General features: G+C 41.8%; 2 protein-coding genes across 10 annotated transcripts in view; one reads left to right on the top strand and one right to left on the bottom strand.

The window, feature by feature from the left end:
• Positions 1–1,168: 1,168 nt before the first annotated feature.
• Positions 1,169–6,569, top strand: fam131aa (family with sequence similarity 131 member Aa). Of its 2 annotated transcripts, none has more exons than XM_020643723.2 (5): positions 1,169–1,482; positions 4,110–4,221; positions 4,324–4,506; positions 5,306–5,443; positions 5,603–6,569. In XM_020643723.2, exons 2-5 carry the CDS (start codon positions 4,131–4,133, stop codon positions 6,139–6,141), a joined length of 951 nt encoding a protein of 316 aa, XP_020499379.2. In that variant the 5' UTR covers positions 1,169–1,482; positions 4,110–4,130; the 3' UTR covers positions 6,142–6,569. The 2 variants fall into 2 exon arrangements, with proteins under 2 accessions (XP_020499379.2, XP_065810125.1); XM_065954053.1 differs by lacking the exon at positions 1,169–1,482 and adding an exon at positions 2,274–3,826.
• A 1,089-nt stretch (positions 6,570–7,658) lies between these two features.
• Positions 7,659–13,142, bottom strand: part of clcn2a (chloride channel, voltage-sensitive 2a) — a 44,556-nt gene continuing 39,072 nt past the window's right edge. For all 8 annotated transcript variants that reach the window (XM_065954050.1, XM_020643715.3, XM_065954049.1 and 5 more), the window contains 2 exons: positions 11,503–11,589; positions 7,659–11,320 (listed from right to left, as the gene is read on the bottom strand). In XM_065954050.1, the coding sequence (XP_065810122.1) occupies positions 10,772–11,320; positions 11,503–11,589 (636 nt within the window). In that variant the 3' untranslated portion in view covers positions 7,659–10,771. The remainder of the gene's footprint in view (positions 11,321–11,502; positions 11,590–13,142) is intronic.

Genomic DNA, 13,142 nt, shown 5'->3' with positions numbered 1-13,142 from the left:
TGTTGACAAACCATGTCTAGAAACAGTAGCTTAAAGTTAAGCAATGTTGTTTAAATAGCCTAACAAGTCTTTCTATTGGACAATCCCACTCTTTCGTTCCAAATCTAAGACTGTCAAAAGTTTCAAATTACCAAAGTCATGTGATCTTGAGCCACTGAAAGCCAAATCAAGTCTCAAGTCATTTGACCTCTGAGCCTGCAGCTTTAGATAGTTTGTTATGGTTTATATTATTTATTTCTTCTAATGAGAAATTGGGCATATCTCCTCTGGTTCTGTATTTAAATAGATCATTTAATAAGCCCTTAAAAAATTCTGAAATGTTAACGTTTTGTAAAGCATTCAGAGGTGCTCCAGGGAAATGTACCTTTAGGTCTATATAACCTCTCTGGAACCTTGAAGGAACATGTCCCTATTGTTCTCCTTTAGCTTAAATAAGTGTGACAATAATTTAATATTGCAGCTTTATCATTTTTAATGTTTACTGTAGCCATCTTTTCCTACATTAAACAGATTTACATTTCATATAGCCTAACATGTATTCACCGTCTGGAGGTCTACTGAGCAAACTTTGCCATTCTGTTTTAATTAGTCTGTGCTCCAGACAAAATTTCAAAATGATTTCCTAAAGACTTTTAGGAAGTTTATAAGTGTTGGTTGGTTTCAAATATTGGGTCCGTCGTTTTCTTTTTCCATTCCTTCACTTTGAAATGTTTGAAAAAAAAATTCCACCACTCTTAAAAGTAAATTACGGAGCCACCTCAGTCCAAACAAGGAAAAAAAAAAATCTTGTGAACATTTTATTATTATTTTTTTTACTTTGTGGGACTATGTAAGAAATAGTTTTATTGGACAATCAATTAATACTGTACCTTAACTCCTGACATTGATTGTGACCACACCTGGTGACCTGACTATTTCCAAGAATTGTCAGTGGGCGAATTATTTATTTTCGACAAAACGTGGCTCTTTAAAAAAAAAAAAAAAAAAGTTAGGCATACAGTAGGCCTATATGTCTTCCACACTAACTAGGCTAATTATTAGAACAGGTGTCCTCCTCTCTCACAGCTTTTTAAATCTATTGGCCAGATGTTTCATTTAATGAAAGTAAAAAAATCAAAAATCAGCTGCAGTGCGTTTCAGTGCCAAATCTGCAGCAGGTTCCAGGATCTTGATCTCGACTGCGTGCGGAGTGGGCGGAGGGGAGCAAGGGGCTGAGATAGGATGTGACACCGCCTTGCATTGATGACGCTTGCCATCGGGAGACATTTGGACAGCCTATGTAACCCACATACCGAGCCATAAATTGTGCGTCTTTGCTGGAGACCCTAATGCTGGAGTTCACAAGATGTCTCTGCCGGATGCGTGGCATTGATGCTTTGCTGCAGAGGCTGCGGCGGGACGACAAACCACGCGGTGTCATCTGTTGATCGGATTGGAGACAATTAAGCGCATTATCATGAGCCGCCGTGGTCCCACTTACAGGTAGGTACCGGGAGTCATTGGGAAGGAATGATAACAACAACACGAGCGCCGTTAGAGCTGCGAAGTGGGATAAACAAGGACAGGGAGTTCTTGGTTTGTATCCGCTGCAGGTATGGAGCTATTGGTATGCAGATGGAGACTTCTGAGGTTGCCTGGAGACCCGCTGCCGCATCCGCGCCTCTGCGTATTATTTTCCCCGTAATTGCAGGCTACAGGCCGGAACACATCAATGGCGGGGTGATATGTTATTCAACCTCCAGTGTGTAGCTTCTGCTGCTTGCATTTAAACCCTCTCCAGAAAAAAAAAAAAAAAAAGAAATCACATCATCACAGCTCACTTCAGCCATGCTCACAGCAAGCTACAGATGTTTGGCTGCAGTCAAACTGGCTTAACTCGATCCCACTTGTTGGCCCTATATGTCACATCATCAGCTCCTTTTTTTTAGGATGTCAGACGATCGCCTTGTCAGACATGTTTAGTCGTAATGTCAGTAAGATGCACAGCAGCCTGGCTCTGCAGACACAATACTTCATCATTAAAAAGCCCTCGAAGCAACTTCATTTCAATGTCTACTCTGCACATGCCTTTGTTATGTGAACGCCAATTAACATCAAGCTGCAGAAGAGGGCTGTCACTGAGCATGCTGAAGTGTGAGTTTATAAAACACAACATTGCTTATCAGCAGCTCCACAGAGGCCAAATCTCGTGGAGGTGCCCTGGCTAAAATAAAAGAGAAAGACTATTTTAAATGCAGCAAAAAAAAAAAAAAAATCGAAATCGTTATTTTTCTCAAAGTGTCAACTGTTTAACTTTATTCTAAAAACATTATGTCTACATTATGTCTATAAGGCAGAAGTTTGTGAAAATATTTATTACAAATTGTATAAATGATGTCTGTAAGACTTTCAGTTTGTAGTGATGGATATCAGAAAAAGAGGCCACTGGAGACTGTTTGCTATTTTTACTCTAACATGTCTGAAACTATGAATCAGCATTTAAATAATGCATAGTTATAACTAGATAAACATGTATCACAGGTTTACCCAAAGATCAGTGATGTGACCTACATACTGTTTACAGAGGTGGTTCTCTACCATGGGTTTGAGACCCCTCGTTTGGGTCACCAGAGATAAACTTGAGAGGTCACTGGATGATTCATTAGAATGGGGGAAAGAGAAAAAAAAAGTCCAACTTCATTATATTTCTTTTGAACCTTTTGAGGTGTCTCTTCTTTCCCTAAATGTGGAAAATAAAACAATCAATCGAATGTTTTGAGGGGGAAATGAATATTGGCAGGTTCATGTGTAACCAGTGACTGGTGATACTGCTTTGATTCAAGGAAATTTGTGAGGCAGCTGCTGGAATATACACGTTAAAGCTTTTTTCCTTTCCAGTGACGAATGCTGCTGATTTGCACAAGACCAAATATGATTTGTAACAGTTAATTCCTTCAAAGTACTTCAGCAAGTCTTATTTTGCTGACATGGTGAAAGAGCTGAGCCCTCCATGGTGAGTCTCCAAACACTGAGCAGGAGATGTGTTTATCTGTGCTGAGCATGAGTGACATCTACAGTGTTGACAGGTGTGCTATGCAGAAGAAGCTCACCTCTGAGGAGCGTTACATTCAGCTTCATCCAGGCGCTGGGAGCAGTTTACACCGTCATGCATCTGCCTGCGTGTGTGTCACTGACATACATTAGCTGTCATTTTTTACTCTTTTTAAGCCTTCGAGTCAGGAGCCTCTGCTTCTTGACTCTTAGCTGCTTTGGGAGCCAATCTTCTTAAGGATATATTGTCAAGTCATGCACGTGCAGAGAGAGAGAAAGAGAGAGTTGTAGTCAGGCATCATGGTTCCTTTCTGTTGATTAACCTGCTTTAAAAAACAAGACACACACTGCTGCTCCCATATTCTATAGGCACAAATTCAGCGGACACACTTAACTTCAGCCTTTTCCTGTATTTATTCTGGATATGGAGTTAGTTAGGTGGCAATATCACTTTTAATAAGGATCAGCAGCTTTGGAGTGAGCAGGCCTGTCTGGAGCTGCTTACCAGAGCTGGTCACGCGCCATATGTCGAGAGACAGTCAGCGCTGCCCTCAACTCCCTCAGAGCCAACCATTCAAACTGAGTTCAACGGCTTACCCTGGCTTTAGCATCTGTGCAGTAAATGTAGGGCATAGCTGTTTGCTCGTCTGCCTGCTGGTTTAAACAAGTCAACCCAGGCACTGACTTTTAGTTGTGTTGGATTGCTGCGCTGTGACAACATCTCTACATGTCCACCATGAGGCTGAGATCCAGGAGTAGAGAGAGAAGGGAGGGATATATGGAAGATGATGAAGAGGTAAATAAAACAGTTTATATACTCATTTTGGATGATTCTTTTATTTCAGCATTGGAGGCCATGTGTTTGTCATGTGGTTATTATTTGAATGTGAGCTTTTCATTTAGAGAATATTTAGGACAAAAAATGGACAGCGTGAATTTGAGCAAAAAAAAAACATTTATTGCTTTAGGGAATAATTTCTTTTTTTTATTTGAGTAGGGTGTGACACAAATGTACAATTAAGAGCTTATCTGTGGGGGGGGGGAAAAAGATTATTGCTAAAATCTAATTTGCGTTGCAGGTGAAATTCGAGGAGACTGAAATGATTCCAAAGTCAGGAAAATCTCCGGCAGACTCAAGGAAAAGTGTCGGCATACAGGAGTTTGCAGCACTAGCCAGATCCTCCTTGAATGGTATAAAACCTTCTTAACCCTTTGTGTGTTTTTACTCTCACTTTAATGTATTTATGACGTCAAAAGTTAAGACCCTTTCCTGTTTTTCTTGTTATTGCCCAGGCATCTCTCAGGCAGTCAGGGATCATGTGACAAAGCCCACCTCCCTGGCCCAGGGTCGGGTCGCCCATCTGATCGAATGGAAAGGTTGGCCCAAACCTGCAAACCCCCCTCCAGCCGCCCACTCCCACTTCAGCTCCTACAGCCACCTGAGTGAAGGAGAGAAGGAGGCCCGCTTCGCAGCAGGTATGGTCCTGTGACCTCTATTTGTGGCTACATCTGGTTTCCCCTTTAACTAGCTATGTGGATATCCTCTTATTTATCTTTGTTGAGCTGCAGCATCATCTCCTACCTTCTGTCATTCACCTAATCCCCTAAAACTCCTGTATGTCAGCTGCCGGCCCCGCCCACCGCGCTGTCTCTTGGGTGACGGCTTGTCTTGGCTGCAGATGGTGGCCTATTAGACACTCTCCTCGAACACTTCACTGCCCACCAATGGTACAACAGCGCCTGTTGTGTTGCTGTGACTCATCCTCTCACATCGGCATGGTTTAAATAAAAGACAATATGAGCGAGAGGAGGGAGGGATGCAGGGTGCAAAGTCATCATACATTACATGCTGTATAAAAAAGGATTTTCTTTCTTCGTATCTTGATCAACTTCTCAGTAATTGAGGACATTTTTTTCTACTTTGTGACGATTAGAAAAGTTGAATTAATTAGTAGGTGGACTGGAATAAGATGACTGACTTTTCACAGTTTGACGGATACTTAACCTTTCTGAAAACTGTATGAGGAAGAAAGTGTATGTAGTGTAAAAGGAAATAAAAGACGAATTTGTGAGTTCCTGACAGGAAAACCTAAAGTGAATGCCCCCTCAAGTAGTAAAAATACATTGATCTGTCAGATACATCAATTCACTGATTTTCATCCTTTTTAATGTTGCATATTAAAAAAACTGAGGCCTCATAATATAAGTAGATGAATTTGGTTAAAAATAAATGAAGTTGTTATTCTTAAATCCATTGAATGTGTGTTCCTGCCAGGAGTGGCTGAGCAGTTCGCCATTGCTGAGGCTAAGTTGCGCGCCTGGGCCTCCATTGATGATGATGAAGAGGACGACTCGAACGATGAGGACTCCCACACCAATGGACAGACTCACGTCTTCTCCAGTCAGAGCTCAGGTATCTACAGCCGCCACCATTTTGTTCATTTCAGCTCATTTTGATAATCTCATCTTCATCCTCTGCGTCATCACTCACAAAGCACTCCATCTTTCCGTGCCCCCCACCCCCAATTATCCATTCATCCCCAGGTGTTCTGACTTTTTGCTCCTCCCTCAGACGCCGCCACGTCCAATCCTATCGCCGGACCGCCGTGCCAGCCTGAAGTTAACGGCAGAGAGGCCCCGCCCCCTGAGAGTCCCCTGGGCCCCAGCATTGACAGCCTGCTGTGCGACGAGCACATTGCTCACAATGACCCACATTCATCCCAGACCAATTCACCTACTTTACCCAGCGACTGCACGAGCCCCTTCTTGGAGGAAGAAGAGGAGGGGAGGCTAGGTGGTCCTGAGGGGCAGCAGGCTTCTTTGCAGGAGCAGCGCAGCGAGGTCTGCATCCACCACAAGTCAGAGTGGAGGCCTCGGGCTCGGAGCAGCAGGTTTGACTCCTGCTACTCCACCTCTCACTCAGAGTCTCCTGGAGAGGAGGACGAGGAGGACGAGGAGGAGGATGGCAGCGTGTTTCATGAGGCCCGGGTATGGCATTGCAGTCCGAGAAGCTTCTTCTCTGACAGGGCTTCATCTGGAGTGGCATCTTTCGAGGAAGAGGAAGAGGAGGAGAGGGATGAAGTAGAGGAAAAGAAAGAGTTTTTGATGTGATGTGTTGTCCAACGTTATGTCTCTTTGGGTCCGTGTTGATTCTGGATATGACATAACCTTTTCTGCTCTCACCGTTTCCCCCCCCCTCTCCACCTCCTCTTCCTCCCTCTCCTCCTTGGATCATGTCTTCTCCACTCTCTGCCTTCTGTCTCTCATCCTTCAGGCCTTTCATGAACTGATCTCGCTCCACCGTTTATCGCTGCTATAAACAGTATATATACATATATGTTGGAGAGTTTCACCAGAATGTTAAGCTGTTGTTCAAACTAGGTTTTGTACATTTTAGTGAAGAGTCGTGTGTTAGTATTGTGTTTGTTTTTCTATGGATATTTTGTAGTGTTGTTTTCTCTGGATCATGTGGGTTGGGCAATGTTTGATACTGAATGTCTGAATGTCCTGCATATATAAAAAGGATTTTTTTGGATGAAGACTGTCATTTTTTTGAATTCCCTACAAAAAACAATCAGAACACACAGGTTAGAAACACAACTTCTTAATTTTTATTATTTAATCATTCACTCATGTACAAAAACAATTTCATGTCCTCTGAAAAATAACAATGGCTGTTGGATTTCAAATGCATAATCTTCCTATATACAAAAGCATGTACGTATATCTCATTCATGTATGTTCATATGTACAAAGCATATACAGGCCAGTGCCATATAAAGGGAGATACTACAGACTTATTGCTTAACTAGATACGCTGCAAATTAGCTTATGCACGCTCTACATTTAACTCCTTAGACTTTACCTTATATGGCGACCACTACTCCACATTCTATACGCTAACAAAAATGTTGGGACATGAATAAGTCTTTGCACAAATATCAACACAGACATAAAATAATGCTGCAATGAAATCACATAAGGTTGAAATAATATTGAAAAATGTTGCATGAAGCTAAATTACTTACATCCATTTAAGGTCTTGACAAGAACTCACACACATTTTTGCTCTACAACACTTTTTGAACTCGTGTGCCACTGTGCTTCATAAAGCCGTTACATTTCTCAACATTGCGTTAGATGCCAGGCTGGATTAAGATACGCGGAAGATATCATGGTGTTAATATCTACAGGCCGTATACATGTGTGCGTATATACTGTGTATATGTGTGTGTTTGCGTGTTTTTTTGTTTTTTTTGTGTGTGTGTGCTCTGTACAACAGCCAGTGTCCTCCTTTCACTCAGAGCTCAAGTTTTGTCCTTTTTATCATGCTATAAACACATTAAACACAGTAAATACAGACATAGCAGAAACTGTAGAGGCAGTTCAAGTGACAAGACAGACTGACAGTCTACTTTGCCCTTATCGAATCGGCCGCTATAAAGCCAAACAAGGCTAAATGTTGAATAAATCAAACTCATGGTAATTACAATGTGCTTCATTATTTGGAGCCCTGTGCTAAGTTTGGCGGACCTTTGGAAGCTGCCTTTGTCATCGTGTGAACAGTAGATCCCATCCGATTTAGGTTTTTTTTTGTTGTTTGTTTGTTTTTCTTTTGGGGGGGGGGGGGGGGGGGGGGGGGGCTGACGTGAACACCAACATTTGATTGTGAAATAGACATAAAGAATAGTGACAATGAAATGCTATTACATGTATCTCTACCAAGACTGCAGTGCTGTAAACAGTTGAATATGGGCAACTAATGATGACATTGGTATATCATCTTCATGTACTGCATTATAACTGTAGGCTATATTTATTGCATATCAGCAAACATTAAACCAACACCGCTATATTCAATGTTAGTTGGATAGGTAGTTGTTGAATTCATACCGTCACTGTGCCTGTCTTTGTTCTTCTGTGCTTGCTTCTCTATTATTTTCTCCTTTCCTTTCCCCCTACATTGCTTTTTCGTGGCATGTTTCTTTCTTTATTATGTTTGAAGTTATATTTAAAGGATGTCGTTTTGGCATGAAGAGTCAAAATATGAGTCCGTACAAGAGAAGCATGGCAAGAAAAAGTCTTTATGTGACGCGCACACGCATACGCACACACGCACAAACACTTTCATTGGAAAGATGAAGCTGGTAATATTCTACTTTTTCCTTATTTTCAACAAATCCCATGAACATTAAGTCCATCATTGCACTGGTTTTAATTTTTGTTACAACGAACATTGGTTCTCTAGTTGTTGTTACAATCTTGTAATTCCATGAAAACTCTTTTTTACATAAAAACTTCTAGTACAACAACTTGAATTGGTCTCAACAATTCAGTATTTCCCTTGTAAAATTAATTTGCACACAAAAAAATCAGCTGTTAGAGAAAATGATTTGGCCAATTAAAATCGTTTGGTGAACTTATTTTACTGCTCAACATATTCCTTTGTTTTAGCCATAAACATAGCCCATTAGTTTGTATGTGCAGCTAAAAAGAGGTCCCAACAAGTTTGAGTGATAAACTGACTCCATTTAAGGACATTATTGTGGATTCTTCTATTGAAACTAGAACAGTGGTTCTCAACTGGTCTAGTTTAAGGAACAACCACCAACTCCTTTACGAATATCGTAACCCAAATTTGTGATATTTTTTCAACCAGTCAGATTTATTGACTGAAAAATAGTGCAGTTTGGACCTCAGATAGTACGAAAACATGTTGCGGAGAGAGAGATGGAACAAAACATACATGTTTTAAGAGTGCTTCATAGACTTTTTGACACAATTTCTTGCCATTAATGAATTGCAAGGGTCAACCGATAGACCTTCTCATGCTTTTAACTGTATCACACAATCAGAATTGACTGAGATGCAATTAAACTGATTTTGAAAGGTAATTCTTCTATCCCAGTAAAAACTCAAGTTTCTAACCAAGGATGAGTTGAATGTCCCTGGGAAATGGGCTGTAGTGTCATTTAACAAATAGGAATGCTCTCTAGGTTTAAATAGGTCCAGACTAAAAGTAGTACACAAGACCCCCAATGAGTCAGCAAAGTATAAGGTGCACTACTCTGCCTGGAAACAGGAGACTCCTCTGGAGCCAGATCTGTGTTAAAAGAACACAGTGAACATCTGCTGGCTTGGTCTTGACCCATAGGGCAGACCTCCCCCCCCCCCCCCCCAAAAAAGGAAAGGGGGTCCAGTGCAGTATAAGCCATGTGACAGATGGATGGGAAACATGGCATGAAAAGCCAACTCTTGTGATTAAGCAACTGCATCTGTTAAAAGTAGTTGGCCCTCATGACTAATAAAGAAAACTGTTTCTGAAACCAAATATCTGGAGCAGGGTCGGACTGTCTGCTTCTCCAGATTAGCCCAGGGTTAGTGATGCTGTGCAGGTGTAGGAATACTCAGGACGCTCCCCCCCCCACCCCCCCGCTGAGCCTCACAGATAAAGTTCTCAAAAACAATATATGGGTCAAATTCATATGACTGCATGTTGTGGAGAGAAACTCAGGAGCGGGAAGCAGGGCTTGGCTCAGGCAGTTTTCAGAATAAAATGAAAAGTGCTGACTCAGATGAGCAGTGGACGAAAACTTTTGGAAACACTTGACACAGAACCCCAGAGTTTTAAGATCTGTGGGGAGTCTAATCCCTATCCTTGACAGAGGTTACTGAGGTAGTCCAGAAGCTCCTTAGTGGCAAGGTGACTACTGATGCTGGAGGGTCTTGATGTTGTTGGGCTGTCTATGCTGGCGCACCTCTTCAGTTTTTCATAGAGGACTGGAGTCGATGCCTGTGGAGTAGTAGACCGAGCTTATAGGTCCCATTTTTTTAAAATGAGACAGGATGTGCTTCAAAGATAAAATAATAATAATCAAGGTATAACACTACTCAGCCTCCCAGGTAAAGATTCTCCCGAGGTAGTGAACCAAAAGTCACTGTCAATTGTGGAACCTTAGATAAAGGAGGAACAATGCAGTTTCCATCCTGGCTGTGAAGCAGTGAACAAGCTTTTTATCCTATACTGGGTGGTCATAGGCGTTTGCTGGTTTAGTCAACATGTGTTTTTGGACTTGTAGAAGACCTACTGTACCACCATGTCTCCAAAGGAGTCCAGTGGGGGCTTCTGCAGAAATTTGGAGCACAGAAGCCATTTCCATTAGGCATCTTGTCCTTGTTTAGTCAATGTGTGCATGGTCCCCTTATCCTCAGCACAAAGTCCATCATGTGACTTGGCTGATGTAGCCTCGAGAAGCTAACTTTAGAAATGGACAGCTGGCTACAAAGGTCTGATAAGATCACTTCTCTATTACTGCACAAACGCAATTTTTCCTTTCATTTTCAAGCTTCAGTCTTCAGTTTACACCAGCCCTTGATCAAATGACAACACTAAAAAGACAGCAACCTCAGATATTTAAGGTGCACTTTGTGTTACTGTATATGTGAAAAAGACTTGAGTGTTTCTCCAAGGAGTTCTCATTGATAGAATTATGTTGTCAATGGGAATTAAAGAGCCATGGAAGTCAAAAAGAGTCAGAGACAAGCCCATCTTCAGTTCATGGGAGGTTAAAAATAAGAATACCACCGGCTTCATCACCACATTTACACAGTTTGAAACTACATCTTACATCAGCTCATGCTCACTCTCACCCACTCACTCCTGCCACAACAACATTAGAAACACAGGTATCTAGGCTGGACTTTTGTGAGCGACCTCTAGAAGAGTAATAAACGTAAACATTCATGGAGCGAGAGTACGGATCGCCTCTGATGACTCTGATTGATCCCCAGAGATGGTAGGGCTCCCCTCTCCCTCAAGTTCTAATTGGTCCTTGTTGTTCGGAGATGGACTCCTCTGTTGTTGCTCTGTTTCATCTGGCTCAGAAGTTTGGCTGGGGGGTTCATAGTCACAAGCCAGTTCTGTTTCCTCGGTGTGGGAGGGGCTACAGTCAAAAGTAAAATCTGATTGGTCCTCTGTGAATGAGGGGCTTTCCTGGAGTACCAACTCAGCCGAATCATTTGTATCATCCCCTGGGCTGGTTTCAAACTGCAAATTCGTTTGGTCTGTGAAGTTGACCGGGATCTCTTTATACGAGAGATCTGGCTGATCCTCCACGTCAGGGAGGTTTGGTTCCCTTGGCAATGAGAGCCCTCTGTGGCGAAGGCACAGCTTGTGTAGTTCAGTTACCTCGGATACACTTGTGGTGTTACCAGAGTCACGGAAACTGGCCAATGGAGGGCGCACTTTTACCCCAGTTACTGTCACTGAGCCCTCAATGGCCTTGCGCAGCTGGACAAAATCAAAGCCGGAAAGAAAAAAAGACAGTAAACGGCCAGAAAGAGTAGAACATGTGTAAAAAAAATAAAATAAAAAAAAGAGAAACAGGAAAAGGGATCAAGAAGATAAGTATATACAGAATGACAAATCAAATGAGAAGCTTCAATAACTAAAGGACATTCACACATGCATACCTCTTTCAGAGAGACCACTCCGACCAGGCGTCCCATGCTGGTCACATAGGCGTGATCCAGCCCCAGCAGAGAGAAGATGGTGTGAGTCTGTGGAGGAGGAGAGATGGATCATGACCTGGAAACAGACTCAAGGGGTATTTTAGGGTCATATAGCCTTCTATGTCAGGAACAGGCAGCATGTTTTTTTGTTTTTTTTTCCAATTTTGATATGGTCACTGCGACAGTGGACCCAAAATACGCTTTTGGACACCAACCAACCATTTGCTTGCAGTTTTTATAAATGAAGGTGAAACTGAAAGCAGTTGAGACATTCTCTCTCATTCTCCTTTCAGTAAGAAGAAAGATGGTGAGTGTCATTGGCTAACATTCATGTTCAGAGGTTTTGATTAATTCAACATCTGGCTGGCATTGAAGTTTAACATCAACAACAACACAACTCAACAGTTTAAAAACGTAAGCTATTTGTTAGGTGGGGGTTATTTCTGTATGAGATGGACAATTATGAAATCGTCAAACAGACTGTGGATCATCTTAGATTTATTCAGCCATGGTCAGTCAACACAGAAACACAACACACATGGCTGACAAAGTGCAGACCATCGCTGACCCATGCTGACCAAGATCTCACAATCATTGACAATCATTGGCAAAATGGCAAAATGGCCAAGTGGCCAAGTGTCTTCATCACACAGTGTGGCTTATATTCTGCTAGAAGGTACAGCCCACAAATTCCTTTCCATTTGGGTACATAAAACAATAAAGATGACATGTCACTGATTTGTATACGAAACAGATGTAGACTCTTTGTCTAGCAAACAGTTGCTGACAACATATAGTTGGCTCCTATCCATTTATAGATCTGCTACTACTTAGGTGCTTCACCCATATAAGGTTAACGCTTCACAGACCCAAAAGTAGAATTACTGTGAGATGGTTGACACAATTTAAAGATATGTCCACAAAATTATCAAGATGAATGAATCCATGAAAATACGTACTAACACTATTTTAATTTGCACTCCACACCAGGTCCAATCATCCCACATAACCAGTAATAATCTTTACTGGACATTACCTTCCAATCATCATTGGTCACTTTCCGAGGTGTAAGAGTGGACTTTTACTTCACCTGTTAGGCCCACATTAGAAACACTCCTTCTACCACCTAGAACATTGCAGACCTTTGTCCCTCACCCTAATGGACACATAGAAGCTCGCCTACACATTTGTCTCCTTGAGGCTGGACTACTGAAATGCACTAGCATCTGGATCACTAGCAAGAGACTGCAGAAGCGCCAATATGTCCAAAACAGCGCTGCTGGGATCCTGATGAGAGTGTGTAAGTATTTTTATGTAGGCTGATGCAAAAAATAAAATAAAAACAAAATCTGTATAAGTGTTTTACGACCTAATGATTGTATAACAAACACTTCACTGAGAGTACGCTCTGTGTGGGAAGCACACGCCTTCATACACAAATATAATCAAAACAGCTGATTTCAGGTGCACTGGGTCAATGAAAATGTGTAGTAGTAATGGGTGAGCACAACAGAAGAAGTAACTGATAGTAAACAGTTTCAGCTGCCACAATCTATGATGTGAACATCTGGGTACTGCTCTAGGGTTTTAGAAGACATTTT

This window comes from Labrus bergylta, chromosome 4 (assembly GCF_963930695.1).
Source record: "Labrus bergylta chromosome 4, fLabBer1.1, whole genome shotgun sequence".
Lineage (NCBI taxonomy): Eukaryota > Metazoa > Chordata > Actinopteri > Labriformes > Labridae > Labrus > Labrus bergylta.
This window is presented reverse-complemented; position numbering and strand designations above follow the sequence as displayed.